Source organism: Rhinoraja longicauda, chromosome 2, assembly GCF_053455715.1.
Source record: "Rhinoraja longicauda isolate Sanriku21f chromosome 2, sRhiLon1.1, whole genome shotgun sequence".
Classification (NCBI taxonomy): domain Eukaryota; kingdom Metazoa; phylum Chordata; class Chondrichthyes; order Rajiformes; family Arhynchobatidae; genus Rhinoraja; species Rhinoraja longicauda.
In genome coordinates, this window is record NC_135954.1 from 107140774 (window position 1) to 107157825 (window position 17052).

At 45.9% G+C, this 17052-nt stretch overlaps 1 protein-coding gene across 1 annotated transcript in view; it reads right to left on the reverse strand.

The window, feature by feature from the left end:
- Positions 1-17052, reverse strand: part of LOC144607178 (integrin beta-1-like) — an 85480-nt gene that overhangs the window by 38101 nt on the left and 30327 nt on the right. Inside the window, exons 4-7 of the mRNA XM_078423851.1 lie at positions 15602-15818; positions 11827-11997; positions 10165-10358; positions 688-843 (exon numbers count right to left, since the gene is read on the reverse strand). Coding sequence (XP_078279977.1) covers positions 688-843; positions 10165-10358; positions 11827-11997; positions 15602-15818 — 738 coding nt within the window. The remainder of the gene's footprint in view (positions 1-687; positions 844-10164; positions 10359-11826; positions 11998-15601; positions 15819-17052) is intronic.

The following is a 17052-nucleotide window of genomic DNA, read 5'->3' on the forward strand; positions in this document are numbered from 1 at the left end:
TTTAGTATATAGATTTCAGGGTCTTATCTAGCATCTCCAACCTAAAATACTTTGCAAAAGTTACAAAGTCTGGTGGTTTACCCATTTCCCTCACCCCAGCTTCTCAGATGGTCAATTAACCCAGGCCTGCTCTCACTTCCCCACACCACAAGTAAACATAATTACCATCGTTGCATTACATGGTCGCCTTTGCTGTGCTACTATCTGATATCCCATTAGGCTAATATTTATTCACAAAATGCTGGAGTAACTCAGCAGGTCAGGCAGCATCTCAGGAGAGAAGGAATGGGTGACGTTTCGGGTCGAGACCCTTCTTCAGACTGAAACGTCACCCATTCCTTCTCTCCTGAGATGCTGCCTGACCTGCTGAGTTACTCCAGCATTTTGTGAATAAACACCTTCGATTTGTACCAGCATCTGCAGTTATATTCTTATACCCCCCCCCATTAGGCTAATACAGTTACTGTTACCAAATATCCCATCAGACAAGTATCTTATTTAAGTGAGAGCACTTGAATCATGTTAATCTATATTCAGTCCAAACTAAGATTGAAGAAGACAGGGGAAATTGTTCTAGTGCTGTGCAACTCAATATGAAACATGCAACGATTTTCCTTGACGATGTTGGTGTTTTGCCTGCCAGGGGATTTTTTATACCGCATCCGTCAACATCAAAAGCCGGCCTACCTGACGGTGACTGGTGACGTAGACACCCTGAGCGTCAAGGTGGCAGCTCCCATCACTTGCCGATCTTCTGCCACGTGTGTTATTTCCCGCAAAGTGAAGTTCCGCGTTACTGTAGAAGACAAGGAGTCGAGTGGCGTGCCGCCAACCAATTATACCCTGTCACATAAAGCAGAATTAGACTAAAGATGCGTGATTATTGCAGTGAATGGTTATTCTCAGTGGGTTACGCAAACTGGAATTTGACTGACATTGGACGGGAATATTAAACGGATTTGAACAATGCATAAATGTGCCCGTGCATGACATAGAGCGGCACGGTGGCGCAACGGTACACCTACTGCCTCACAGCGCCAGAGACCCGGGTTAGATCCTGACTACGGGCGCCGTCTGTACGGAGTTTGTACATTCTCCCTGTGCCCTGCGTGGGTTTTCTCCGAGATCTTCGGTTTCTTCCCACACTCCAAAGACGTACAGGTTTGTAGGTTAATTGGCTTGGCATAAATGTAAATTGTCCCTAGTGTGTGTAGGATAGTGTTAGCGTGCGGGGATCGCTGGTTGGCGCGGACTCAGTGGGCCGAAGGGCCTGTTTCCACGTGGTATCTCATGATGGCGCAGCGGTAGAGTTGCCGCCTTACAGCGAATGCAGCGCCGGAGACTCAGGTTCGATCCTGACTACGGGCGCCATCTGTACGGAGTTTGTACGTTCCCCCCGTGACCAGCGTGGGTTTTCTCCGAGATCTTCGGTTTCCTCCCCCACTCCAAAGACGTACAGGTATGTAGGTTAATTAGCTGGGCATAAATGTAAATTGTCCCTAGTGTGTGTTGGATAGTGTTAGCGTGCGGGGATCGCTGGTCGGAGCGGACTCGGTGGGCCGAAGGGCCAGTTTCTGCGTTGTATCTCTAAACTTAACTAAACTAAACTAAACTAAACTAAACTAAGCATGCATTTTTAATGTGTCAAAGATTAATTGGAGAGGTGAAGACCCCTGCTCCATTCACCACCCCCACTCTGAGCACAGCCTGGTAATACTTAGCGAATACAATATGATATTAGAAACAGAGACAAGACATTTGCCACCTTATGCCTACCCCACCATTCACGACTGACCTTGAACTTGGCATTGCTTCGCTGCACTGAAAGATTTTAACTATGGGTTTTTAATGGAGCATGTTTGACATTTGGAAAACGTTTTGTAGACAATAGACAATAGACAATAGGTGCAGGAGGAGGCCGTTTGGCCCTTCGAGCCAGCACCGCCATTCAATGTGATCATGGCTGATCATTCTCAATCAGTACCCCGTTCCTGCCTTCTCCCCGTACCCCCTGACTCCACTATCCTTAAGAGCTCTCTCTAGCTCTCTCTTGAATGCATCCAGAGAATTGGCCTCCACTGCCTTCCGAGGCAGAGAATTCCACAGATTCACAACTCTCTGACTGAAAATGTTTTTCCTCATCTCCCTGCCAACTGGGAATTCTGGCCAATGAAAGGCAAAGAATAACTATAGCTGGACACAAAACGCTGGAGTAACTCAGCGGGACAGGCAGCATCTCTGGAGAGGAGGAATGGGTGATGTTTCAGGCCGTGGCCCTTCTTCAGACCCGAAACGTCACCCATTCCTTCTCTCCCGAGTTGCGGCCTGTCCCGCTGAGTTACTCCAGCAGTTTGTGTCTGTCTTCGGTGTAAACCAGCACCTGCAGTTCCTTCCTACACGTGTTTAGAGATGGGTTCACAACCCAACCGTGTGAATACTCCCATGCGATCCCATGTGATCTAACCTTCCAGACAAGCCTACTGACCAGCACCACACTGCCCTCATCAATCCTCTTCACCTCTTCGAAAAAACTCAATCTGGCCCAGAAATAGTAACAGGTGCTCCTCGAACCTACGATGGGTTTACCTTCCGATAAACCCATCGTAAATCGGAAATATCGTAAGTCGAAAATGCATTTAATACACCCGATCACATGGCCGGAAGCGATCTGCGGCTCACTGCCATTGCCCAGTGTTTGCATCATCGTAAAGTCGAAATATCGTAAGTCGAAGCATCGTAGGTCGAGGAGCATCTGTATTTTCTCCCTCGCCCAGCTCCTGAGCCTCTACACATAGATTCCTTTTTTTTAGATATCCTTTACAACCCTCACCCCATCACCTTTCTCCCTCATAACCCCCCCCCCCCCTTCCCTACCACGCCCCACTGTACCCACACCTACTTCTCCCCTCCCCCTCCCCCTCCACCCTCATTCCTTCCTCCGGCTTCACAATTCGCAACTCTTCAATCCTTTTCTCTCACGCCTTCTGTTTTAATCTCTGGCCTTTGTTCTAACCATCTGCATATCAACCCTCCCCGCACCTGTTACCTATTGCCTGCCCGTTCACCTATTACCTGCCATTCTTTGCCCTGCCTCTCCACTCTCCCAGCTTCTTTTCCCCTCCCCCCACAATCAGTCCGAGAAAGGGTCCTGACCCGAAAAGTCACCTATCTATGTTCTCCAGAGATGCTGCCTGAGCTGCTGAGTTACTCCAGCACTCTGTGAAACGTCACCTATCTATGTTCTCCAAAGATGCTACCTGACCCACTGAATTACTCCAGCACTCTATGAAACGTCACCTATCTAAGTTCTCCAGAGGTGCTGCCTGACCCACTGAGTTGCTCCAGTACTCTGTGAAACGTCACCTATCTATGTTCTCCAAAGATGCTATCTGACCCGCTGAGTTACTCCAGCACTCTGTGAAACATCACCTATCTATGTTCTCCAGAGGTGCTGCCTGACCCTCTGAGTTACTCCAGCACTGTGAAACGTCACCTATCTATGTTCTCCAGAGATGCTGCCTGACCGACTGAGTTACTCCAGCACTCTGTGAAATGTCACCTATCTATGTTCTCCAGAGATGCTGCCTGACCCACTGAGTTACTCCAGTACACTGTGAAACGTCACCTATCTATGTTCTCCAGAGATGCTGCCTGACCCATTGAGAAACTCCAGCACTTTTTTAGATGACTATTGACGTTGATTTTTAAGAGGACATATTCTCTCCCTGTGTCGTCACTGATCAACTGGACTCTGACAACTTCCATTCATTTTACAGACGCACTTTAGTTACTTGTGCACAAGGAGACCAGCACAGACCCAGCTACTGTACTACTCTGAAATTCCACTTGCAAAGCTCAACCTTTTATACAGATTTTGACCCTTGATATTGTGCGAACTTTCCAATTTCTTATTATCAATAACAACACGTTCTCATAGAAACATAGAAACATAGAAACATAGAAACATAGAAACATAGAAAATAGTTGCAGGAGTAGGCCATTCGGCCCTTCTAGCCATGATCAGTGCTGATCATCCCAAATCAGTACCCCGTTCCTGTTTTCTCCCCATATCCCTTCATTCCCTTAGCCCTAAGAGCTAAATCTAACTCCCTCTTGAAAACATTCAGTGAATCGGCCTCCACTCCCTTCTGTGGCAGAGAATTCCACAGATTCACAACTCTCAGGGTGAAAAAGTGTTTCCTCATCTCAATCCTAAATGGCCAACCCCTTATTCTTAAACTGTGACCTCTGGTTCGGGACTCCCCCAACTTTGGGAAAAAAATTCCTGCACCTAGCCTGTCCAATCCCTTAAGAATTTTATATGTTTCTATAAGATCCCCTCTCATCCTTTCTAAATTCCAGTGAATATATGCCCAGTCGATCCATTCCTCAAAACATGAATATACAAATGCAATAACACTAATACAAGTAAGGTTGCATGCTATTTAATCCTTTGTTTAATTTTCAATATCAGGAACCTTGTAGTGAGAAGGTTGAGGTGAGAAGAAACATTTTCACCCAGAGTTTTGAATTTGTGGAATTCTCTGCCACAGAAGGCAGTAGAGGCCAATTCACTGGATGAATTTAAAAGAGAGTTAGATGGAGCCCTAGGGGCTAGTGGAATCAAGGGATATGGGGAGAAGGCAGGTTACTGATTGTGGATGATCAGCCATGACCACAATGAATGGCAGTGCTGGCTCGAAGGGCCGAATGGCCTCCCCCTGCACCTATTCTCAAGGTTTCTACGGAATACCCATCCAAACTATTGTGGTGTGCGTCAAGGAATACTTATTTGGAACATTAATGTGCGTTAATGAATGCCCAAAGGTTGTTGTGCTGTACAGCTATCCTAACCTTTGTCATATTGCAGCTTCCACCTGATTATTATTTTTTCCTTTCATTTACTGGTGGAATCTCTTTATATTCCCCTTTACCTTATCTGCCAAAACTATCTCGGGCCCCCTTTTTGCCCTTCTGATTTCCCTCTTAATTGTACTCCTGCACCCCTTTATTCAATAGACAATAGACAATAGGTGCAGGAGGAGGCCATTCGGCCCTTCGAGCCGGCACCACCATTCAATGTGATCATGGCTGATCATCCACAATCAGTACCGCGTTCCTGCCTTCTCCCCATACCCCCTATCAATAAGAGATCTATCTAACTCTCTCTTGAAAAGCATCCAGTGAATTGGCCTCCACTGCCTTCTGAGGCAGAGAATTCCACAGATTTACATTTCTAAATATGTTCTCAGATTGCAGTTGGACTTGAAGAGATCACACAGAGTTGGCAGGACGAAGGAGGGGTTTGTAAATAAGTGTGAGAATGTAAATTTGAGGCGTAGCTTAACCTGGAACAATGTAGATCAACAAATTAAGAAACTCGTGCACTTTAATCTTGGACGAAATGTGGAGGAATGAACTGCAGATGCTGGTTTACACCGAAGATAGACACAAAATGCTGGAGTAACTCTCAGTCTGAAGAAGGGTCTCGACCTTAAACGTCACCTATTCCTTCTCCCAGGAGATGATGCCTGTCCTTCTGAGTTACTCCAGCATTTTGTGTCTATCTTCGGTGTAAACCAGCATCTGCAGTTCATTCCTCCACATATCATATGTGTCTTATGATAGACACATAAATTGTCTATCTTCACTTTAATCTGGGACCGCGATCCATTGCGCCATCGATAGGAAATATAATTAGCACCTCTCAGGGTCAAGGCAGTTGACCGAACTCACTGCAAATTGTTCCAACCATGACGCACAGTTCCAACAAACAGCGAGGCAGATGTTGGATCGGAAGGCCATGCCTTGGCCCCACCTTCTGCTGTTTCAGAACTCCAGCCGATGCTGAGGAGAAGGTGTGGGAAAACTATGGGAAGGAAATGCAATTAAAAAGCAAGTGTGCTGCGCAAAATAACAGCTGCCAAGATGACGGCAGTGTTTCCAGAAGGTTGCACTTGAAGCAGAGCAATGGGTAACTCCCCACATTGCTGGGAGTGAGAGATGCTGGCAATGATCCATTAGTGATTTCACTGACCTCGGAGCACGGCACATCAGCTCGCGAAGCTTCAGGGAAAGCATGCGGACAGCTGCCATCACTCGTCACCAGAACTAACTCAAGTGCAATGGTTTTTTTCTTCCAGACACAAGTGCACGACAGGACGGCCATGTTGTTAGAAGTGACAGTGGGCAGTTCAACTGTCAAGGCAGATTCTCCGCAGTTTCGGTGCAAAAAAAGGGCCGATTTACATTTGGAGCGCGATGTTTAGTTTAGTTTGGAGACGCGGCGCGGAAAAAGGCCCCTTCGGCCCCCACCGAGTCCGCGCCGCCCAGCGATCCCCACACATTAACACCATCCCCACACACACACTAGGGACAATTTTACATTTACACCAAGCCAATTCACCTACAAACCTGCACGTCTTTGGAGTGTGGGAGGAAACCGAAGATCTCGGAGAAAACCCACGCAGGTCACGGGGAAACATAAAATAATGGGAAATTAAACATCAACAGTAAAATGAATGGAAGTTCACAGAAACTAAGAATTTTATGATATCAATCACTAATTCCAAATTATACAACTCGTTGTTTAGTTTAGTTTAGTTTAGAGATACAGCGCGGAAACAGGCCCTTCGGCCCACTGAGTCTGCGCCGACCAGCGATCCCCGCACATTAACACTATCCTACACCCACTAGGGACAATTTTACATTTATACCAAGCCAATTAACCTACAAACCTGTACGTCTTTGGAGTGTGGGAGGTAACCGAAGATCTCGGAGAAAACCCACGCAGGTCACGGGGAGAACGTACAAACTCCGTACAGACAGGCACCTGTAGTCAGGATCGAACCTGAGTCTCCGGCGCTGCATTCGCTGTAAGGCAGCAACTCTACCGCTACGCCACCGTGCCGCCCTGAGTTCTACATTTAAGTTCTGAGGACCTGGGAGGTGGGAAAGGGGTGGATAGATGGCTTTTTAAGATGTTTCTACGCCTGCACAAGCTGCAAGACTCACTTCGCGGCCTAGCTCACAAAACAGAAGGGAACAACTCCCATGTGAAAGTCCCGAGGCTGAGGTGGTGGAGCCAATTTGCCGAGATTAATACTGAGCACAGATGGAACATTGTTCTAGCAGAACAAATGCTTGAGATTGAAAGCCCCCCGACAGAATGCGGAAAGAATTTATTCCATCCATAAATACGTCTGAAAATCCTCGCCGGGTCACAATCTCGCAAAGGATGGCACCCAGTCAAAGAATTTTTTCAAAAGCTCGTCAGAGAGCCAGGCTACAAGGAAGGGGGTCCCAGGGGAAGGGAGGGGTGGGGAAGATTGAACTTCAAGGGAGTGAACTGGATCTCTCCGCAAATCCAGAGCCAAGAGCTCAAAATCAGCCTCTCTGTGGGAGAGAATGAGAGAGAGCTGAATGACGCCATGGAACAGAAAATACTGGGGATGCTCAGTGGTGGTCCAGGAGCCTCGGCAGAAAGAGGAACAAGGTTAACATTTCAGATCAAGCATTGAATTCATTTCCCATCAGCATTGAATTCATTGGAATTGCCCCTTTCATCCACATTCAATTGTTGCAGCTATGTTGAATCTATGTCCCCTTTTAGACAATAGACAATAGACAATAGGTGCAGGAGGAGGCCATTCGGCCCTTCGAGCCAGCACCACCACTCAATGTGATCATGGCTGATCATTCTCAATCAGTACCCCATTCCTGCCTTCTCCCCCCATACCCCCTGACTCCGCTATCCTTAAGAGCTCTATCTAGCTCTCTCTTGAATGCATTCAGAGAATTGGCCTCCACTTCTGAGGTAGAGAATTCCACAGATTCACAACTCTGACTGAAAACGTTTTTCCTCATCTCCGTTCTAAATGGCCTACCCCTTATTCTTAAACTGTGGACTTGTTCTGGACTCCCCCAACATTGGGAACATGTTTCCTGCCTCTAACGCATCCAACCCCTTAATAATCTTATACGTTTTGATAAGATCCCCTCTCATCCTTCTAAATTCCAGTGTATACAAGCCTAGTCGCTCCAGTCTTTCAACATACGACAGTCCCGCCATTCCGGGAATTAACCTAGTAAACGTACGCAGCACGCCCTCAATAGCAAGAATATCCTTCCTCAAATTTGGAGACCAAAACTGCACACAGTACTCCAGGTGCAGTCTCACTAGGGCCCTGTACAACTGCAGAAGGACCTCTTTGCTCCTATACTCAACTCCTCTTGTTATGAAGGCCAACGTTCCATTGGCTTTCTTCACTTCCTGCTGTACCTGCATGCTTCCTTACAGTGACACACAGTTTCTCACAGTTAAAGGGCCTGTCCCACTTTGGCGATTTTATGGCAACTGCCGGTGACTAGGCTGTCGCCGAACGTTTGCTGGGGTGTCGCGGGCATGATCGTGAGGAGTCTTCAATGAATCGTAGCGGATCTCGGCGCGTCGCGGAAAAAAATTCCAGATAGAAATTTCTCGGCGACAGCTGGCTTGTCGCCAGGTATCGTAGCTTATTGCGGGCGCTGTCTGTCGCATGCTGTCCCCAGGTTTGCTAGGTTGTCGCAGATGCATTTAGAAGCACGTAATATTAAATTAAGAAAAGGCATTTGAAGATACCAGAAGATAGTTTTGTTTAACCAATTTATTTACCGTCAGGACATTTGACAGGTAGATTGGAGGCGACAGTTTGACGGTCAGGTAAGCGTGGGAATTTTGCGATGTTTCTGAAGACGGTGTAATCTCTTAGCCAGGTGCTAGTTTCACAAAAAACTTGTAACTTGTATCGACCTGACTGGGCATTGTCGTGGTCATTGTCGTGGTCATTGTCGTAGGGTGAAAGAAAATTTCGGCGATCTGCTACGACTTTGACAGTCGCCGGCAGTCGCCTTAAACATCACGCAACTGGGACAGGCCCTTTATTCATTGTACATTGGACAACAATTGGTGGCAAGGTGGCGCAGCGGTAGAGTTGCTGCCTTACAGCTAATGCAGCGCTGGAGACTCAGGTTCGATCCTGACTAAGGGCGCCGTCTGTACGGAGTTTGTACGTTCTCCCCGTGACCTGTGTGGGTTTTCTCCGAGATCTTCGGTTTCCTCCCACACTCCAAAGACGTACGGGTATGTAAGTTAATTGACTGGGTAAATGTAAAAATTGTCCCTAGTGTGTGCAGGATAGTGTTAATGTGCGGAGATCGCTGGGCGGCGCGGAATCGGTGGGCCGAAGGGCCTGTTTCCGCGCTGTATCTCTAAATCTAAATCTAAAATCTCTCTGTGTGTGAGTAGGAAGGTCTGAAGAAGGGTCCCGACCCGAAACATCATCCATTCTTTCTCCCCAGAGATGCTGCCTGATCCGCCGAGTTGCTCCAGCATTTTGTGTCCAACTCTGTATATGAGAACAGAACTGGAAACTGGAGGAGGCAGAGACTATTTGGCACCTTTTGCCCCAGATCCACCATCCAAATAAGATCACAGCAGATTTTCTAGCTCAACATCGCTTCCTGACTTTCACCCCCACATTCTTCTTCATTCCTTGAATCTCCACGAATCTATGAAACCCTGTTTTTAATTCGATCAATGACTGAGTCTCCACAACCCTCTGGACTGGAGAATTTCAAAGCTTCACCACCCTCTGAGTGAAGTGATCTTTCCCTTTGACGTGACTTTCGGTCTGAAGAAAGGCCTTGACCCCAAACATCACCCGTTCCTTCTCTCCGGAGATGCTGCCAGAGATTATATCTTCGAAGAAACCTTCTTCTCCTTTCACTCCGGGTGACATGGTGCTTATTTTGAGACTGTGACCTCTCCTCCCCCTCCCTCCCCCCTCCCTCCTCCCCTCCCTCTGCCCCCCCCACTCCATCCCCCTCAACCCCCCTTATCCTCCTTCCTCCCCCCTCCCTGCCCTCCTCCTTCCACCCCCTCCCTCCCCCCTCCTTCCACCCTCCCTCCCTCCCTAGGAGATAGATTTAAACTATAAAATGTGAATAACTTAAAAAATATAACACTGATTTCAATGAAACTTCTTCCATTAGCACCAAAGGGACGACGGTGAGTAAGGTGGGCTAAAATTGCCGCGCTATCGTGTACCGTTTTGGCTGCGGTTCAGGAACAAACAAACAAACAAACGAGAGTTTTAGTACATAGACTGAAGTGTTTTCACTCACCGCACAGACAGCAGCCTGCATTATAGCATCCACAGCCCGTGATGAAGAATTCAGGCCTGCCCTAACGGCCTGCTTGCGTACACTTCTGTTGAATTCTGCCCCGTCGCTGGTTAAAGACAGCACATTTCTGAAGCTAGATTGAGCTGTGCACGTTTTACCAGCCGGGCAAGGTGTTTCCTCCACTGTACCGAACCCTGAAAGGGAGCGCGTTCACAGTTAAACCGCACGTTATCAGAAACAGTCACGATAAAGAAGACAAGTGAAGAATGATTCGCAATGGGCGCTCAATAGGAAACGTCACTTGGACCATCAAACACTGGTTTTAAAATGAATTGAGAAGAACAGTATTTATATTTGATGCTTGCGATTTGGCCTCCTCCACTTGGGTGAGACCAGCAGCAGATTAGGCAACCACTTTCCTGAGCACCTGTACTTGGACCTCCCGGTCGCTGGCCATTTCAATTCCCCCCCCCCCCCATTCCCACACTGACCTCGCCCACCTCTGTCTCTTCCACAGCCAGGGTGAGGCCAGACGCAACTAGAGGAGCAGCACCTCCTATTCAGCCTCGGTAATCTAGAAGGCATGGATCTTACGGCAGAGATAGACAGATTCTTGATTAGTACGGGTGTCTGAGGTCATGGGGAGAAGGCAGGAGAATGGGGTCAGGAGGGAGAGATAGATCAGCCATGATTGAATGTTGGAATGGACTTGATGGGCCGAATGGCCTAATTCTACTCCTATCCCTTGTGACCTTACGGCCTCGTAACCCACTGGCATGAACTTCGAATTCTCTGCGTTCTGCTAGGCCGCATCCCTCTCTTTCTCTCCATCCTCCCAGGTCCTCCCTCACCCACCCATCTATCCCACTAAACCTCACCCCCCCACCCCCTCTCACCCACCTTCTTCCCCACCCACTCCATCTAACCATGCCCCACACATTTCTTTCATCAGGCCCCTTTCTCCACCCCCCCCCCCCCCCCACCTTGGCTTCCCCTCCCCTTCCCATCTCTGGTCCCACACTCCACAATCCTTTCCCATTCGATTCCATCATCTGCAGCCTCCGGTTACCTCCAACAATTATGTTCAGCCTCTGTTGTTACCCCCCCAAATGACTCCGTCCACCAATTCAACCTCGATCCACCTAACGCAGACATGGGCACAGAACGCTGGAGTAACTCAGCGGGACAGGCGGCATCTCTGGAGAGAAGGAATGGGCGACGTTTCAGGGCAACTTCTTGAAGAAGAGTCTCGACCTGAAACGTCGCCCATTCCTTCTCTCCAGAGATGCTGCCCGTCCCGCTGAGTTCCTCCAGCACTTTGTGTCTGTCTTCGGTGGAAACCAGCATCTGCGGTTCCTTCCTCCACCTATCGCATGCCCTCTCCCCTCCCCCCCCCACCCCCCCCCCCCCCCCCCCATCCCCTCTTTACAATGGTTATCTTTCTTCCACTCTATCAGTCTAGAGGAAGGGTTTTTGCTACAAATTACAACATCTGCAGCTACCTGTGTCTTCTTGCTAAACAAATTGTTCCTCGTTAACTTAGGAGGGGGAAGACATTTTTGCCTTAGCTGATGATTTTGTTGTGATGCATACATATGTACAACTTCAAACAGCTCAATCTGGAAAGAAAACGAAGGTATGGGTTGGGTTTCTTTTTTTTACCAATTCTGAAATCAGACGTTATCTTCCTCATTTCCTTCTTCAATTCAATTCCCAACATCTGCAAGTTTTTCAAATCATTCTCCGAAGAAAACGAGAGATCAGCAAGAAAATACAAATCGATGGGTTGATCGTCAGCTCTCTTAAAATACAACGAGAAGGATTGTGGCTCTCCTGAAAAGAGTAAAGAAAGGCGAGCATTGGAAATTCTTCTTACGAAGGCTGGCGAACATCTGGAATTCCCTCCCTTAAGAGGGTTGTGGAGGCTTGAGGTACTTAAAGAGGTGGTAGTTAAAATTTGACACACATCCAGGCCATTGAGGAAGCATATTCTTGCTATTGAGGGCGTGCAGCGTAGGTTTACCAGATTAATTTCCGGAATGGCGGGACTGTCATATGTTGAAAGACTGGAGCGGCTAGGCTTGTATACACTGGAATTTAGAAGGATGAGAGGGGATCTTATCAAAACATACAAGATTATTAAAGGGTTGGACACATTAGAGGCAGGAAACATGTTCCCAATGTTGGGGGAGTCCAGAACCAGGGGCCACAGTTTAAGAATAAGGGGTAGGCCATTTAGAACGGAGATGAGGAAAAACTTTTTCAGTCAGAGAGTTGTAAATCTGTGGAATTCTCTGCCTCAGAAGGCAGTGGAGGCCAATTCTCTGAATGCATTCAAGAGAGAGCTAGATAGAGCTCTTAAGGATAGCGGAGTCAGGGGGTATGGGGAGAAGGCAGGAACGGGGTACTGATTGAGAATGATCAGCCATGATCACATTGAATGGCGGTGCTGGCTCAAAGGGCCGAATGGCCTCCTCCTGCACCTATTGTCTATTGTCTACAGTACAGAGCAGCAACAGGCCCTTACATAGTCAATAGTCAGTGGTGCGATCAGAACTAATGATGATGGGGTGAGACTGTACAGGTAACTAGGTGTCAAGCAAGTGGGATGCTTTTAAAAGTGCAATAGGAGGAGTTTAGTTTAGAGATTCAGCGCGGAAACAGGCCCTTTGGCCCTCCGAGTCTGCACCGACCAGCGATCCCCGCACATGAACACAGGCCTACAGACACTAGTGACAATTTAGACTTATACCAAGTCAATTAACCTACAAACCTGTATGTCTTTGGAGTGTGGGAGGAAACCGAAGATCTCGGAGGGAACCCACATGATCACGGCGGAGAACACATAAGCTCCGTACAGACAGCACCCGTCGTCAGGATCGAACCCGGGTCTCTGGCGCTGCAAGCTCTGTGAGGCAGCAACTCTACCGCTGCGCCACCGTGCTGGGACAGCGAGTTCCTGATAGGGTTAAGGGCAAGGCTGGAAAGTTTAGGAAACCCTGATTGAGCAGCAATAATCAGGCTCAGGTTAGGAACAAGGAGAAATACATCAGGTTTAGGCATTTGGGGGTCAAACAAATCCCTTGATGAGTATAAGGAGTGCGGGAGGGCACTTAAGAGGAAAATCGGAATGACAAAATGAAGACATGAAATGAATCTGGCAGGCAAGGTAAAGGAAAATCACAAGAGATTCTGTGAATATATTAAGTAAAAGGGCAGGTGGGGAGAGAATAGACCCCCTTAAAGTTCAGCATGGTTGTCGATGTGTGGAGGTAGACACAAAGTGCTGGAGTAACTCAGCGGGACAGGCAGCATCTCTGGAGAGAAGGAATGGGTGACGTTTCGGGTCGAGGCCCTTCTTCAGACTCATGTACATTTTTGGAGAGAATGGGGGATCGATGGTCAGCATGAATTCAGTGGGCTGAAGGATTTGTTTCAATGGTGAGTCCCTCAAATCAATTCAATTTAATTCCATTCAATACATCTGAAGTATTTTCTTAGCTCTTCAGCTCTGAATGGACAATCCTTCAATTCCAGCCCAGGGTACATACACATTAATGCATTCGTTGAGGCTGACTGTCATTATACCGGGAGTCGTGAATGAGAATGTAAGGTGACCACAGATATAATAACAAGTGTGCAGCGTAGGTTTACTAGGTTAATTCCCGGAATGGCGGGACTGTCATATGTTGAAAGACTGGAGCGACTAGGCTTGTATACACTGGAATTTAGAAGGATGAGGGGGGATCTTATCGAAACGTATAAGATTGTTAAGGGGTTGGACACGTTAGAGGCAGGAAACATGTTCCCAATGTTGGGGGAGTCCAGAACCAGGGGCCACAGTTTAAGAATAAGGGGTAGGCCATTTAGAACTGAGATGAGGAAAAACTTTTTCAGTCAGAGAGTTGTGAATCTGTGGACTTCTCTGCCTCAGAAGGCAGTGGAGGCCAATTCTCCGAATGCATTCGAGAGAGAGCTGGATAGAGCTCTTAAGGATGGCGGAGTCAGGGGGTATGGGGAGAAGGCAGGAACGGGGTACTGATTGAGAATGATCAGCCATGATCACATTGAATGGCGATGCTGGCGCGAAGGGCCGAATGGCCTCCTCCTGCACCTATTGTCTATTGTCTATTGTCTATAAGGAACTGCAGATGCTGCTTTAAAACGAAGATAGACACAAAATGCTGGAGTAACTCAGGGGGGGTCAGGCGGCATCTCTGGAGAGAAGGAATGGGGGACCTTTCGGGTCGAGACAATAACAAGTGTTGGGTTGAGACAGAAAAGAATGCAAGAAAAAGTCAACCTTGTCAGAAAGTAGTGTCTCAAAGAAAATGGAAGGATTTGAAGGATAAAGAGCAAACTAAATTAGGTAAAGAGAACTGTCTGTGAAAGAATAACCTGGAAGAGTTGAGATAACAGAGAATCACTCCACAAATTAAACTTTTTCATCTGCTGCCACAGCTGTGATTCAATTGTACGCCAGACCTCAGCTGTGCCTTTTGATTCTTAACCAATAACATTCATCATGTCCAGACAAGAACAGCTGAAGTCATAGTTTAAACCCGAGAGGTCATCAAGTTTCATGCTGGCGTTTTTAAAATGCTTCTATCTACAAAAGTTCTTGAGCTGCAATAATGAAGTTGTGAATTGGAATTCATAGAATCCTAACATCGTGGAGTGAGGATAGACACAAAAAGCTGGAGTAACTCAGCGGGACAGGCAGCATCTCTGGAGAGAAGGAAGGGGTGATGTTTCGGGTCGAGACCCTTCTTCAGACGTCTCGACCCGAAATGTCACCCATTCCTTCTCTCCAGATGATGCTGCCCGTCCCGCTGAGTTACTCCAGCATTTTGAGTCCATCTTCGTTTTAAACCAGCTTCCAACGCGAACCATAGTGTGATCACAGCATGGAAACAGGCCCTTTGGTCCAACTTGCCCACGCTGGCCAATATGCCCCAGCTACACTGCACTAGGAATTGTATAGGAATTCACGTTAGAGTACTGTGAAACCACAGCAATCATATGTGCATGGCAACTTCGACAACTGGTCGTTTGTGGCTCTGAAATCATGGGGCATTAACCTGCTGATCAACCTCCATGAGGCCCTCTGGTGATGACACTCCCAGGTCTATGTGAGGCCAGCTTACATGCAACATGGTGGTAAGACACCACCCTGACTTCAGAACTACAGCAGGAGGCTGCAAGAAAATTGGAGGGGTTTCATAGATACGGACATAAAAGTAAATCTGACAATCATTGGATATCTGAAATGATGGCATTAAATGCTGGGGGTCAATTTTCATAATGAGAATAATAGATTTAACGCATTGCCTCCAACTCATGGTGACCAGTGTGCACGTCAACTTGTGTTAAAAAATCATAAGATCATAAGATCAGATACTATTTGGATTTGCACATTGTACTACAGTTGAATTACCTGATCGTAAGTTTAGGGTTAGCCTTTGTGGTGCAATTTGTACGGTGTCTTCCAACTCTGTCTTCACTCCGTTTACTTGGGCCGTCAGAGGTTTATTGATATCCATTCTCAATGAACCTTTGGGATTTTCAATATTTTCCATCGGACATCCTCTGCTTTTCAGTGCTTCTATATCATCACAGCGTGCTGCTGTCAATTCCCCTGGCTGTAAGAAATCCTATCAATAAAAAGGGATCACTAAGATTGGGTTTGTTTGATTGAATAGTGATGATGCACAGAGGAGTTTTCTTTTTTGCCAGTTATATAAATATCCATGCAATTTGATCAAATATCTGGGAGAATTTCACAATGCACACAGCTTACACGACTTTCTTTTTTTTATTATTTCCACAAGCTGGCCAGGAAAACATAATTATATTGTCTATATAACACTATTTCAAAACCTATTTCTACTCCCTAGCGTTTGAGGCCCTCTGAGGGGGCGCTGTGAACTGTTTATGTATGTGCTGTTATATTTGTGTGCCATTGTATGTTCGTTCTTAGTACCTGAACTGATGTACAGCACTTTGGTCAACGTGGGTTGTTTTTAAATGTGCTATACAAATACAAATAAAATTGACTTGACTTGACTTGACTATTGACTCTTGACTCTTGCTGATTGGTTTACTGGAAGCTGTTCCCCACAATTCAAAATTGTCTGAGCAAACGTTAGTATTGAACTGTCGCTGTAAACCCCAAGACAAGTACACAGCATTTTGTCACTTCTGATATATCTCGTCAAAGGGTGTTAGACTCTCGTGAAGAAGGGTCTCGACCCGCAACGTCGCCCATTCCTTCTCTCCAGAGATGCTGCCTGTCCCGCTGAGTTACTCCAGCATTTTGTGTCTACCTTCGGTATAAAGCAGCACCTGCAGTTCCTTCCCACGCACATTCTCTCGTGTGTTAGTCTGTGGCTTACTACAGAAGCTGGGCTCACAGACTGTGAGGGAAGGCTGTCAAAGTATACAGCGAGATAATAATAATAATAATAATAATAATAATAATAATAATAATAATAATAATAATAATAATAATAATAATAATAATAATAATAATAATAATAATAATAATAATAATAATAATAATAATAATAATCTATAATAATAATAATAATCTATAATAATAATAATAATAATATATATAAATAATTAATAATAATAATAATAATAATAATAATAATAATAATAATAATAATAATAATAATAATAATAATAATAATAATAATAATCTATAATAATAATAATAATCTATAATAATAATAATAATAATATATATTAATAATTAATAATAATAATAATAATAATAATAATAATAATAATAATAATAATAATAATAATAATAATAATAATAATAATAATAATAATAATAATCTATAATAATAATAATAATAATATATATTAATAATTAATAAT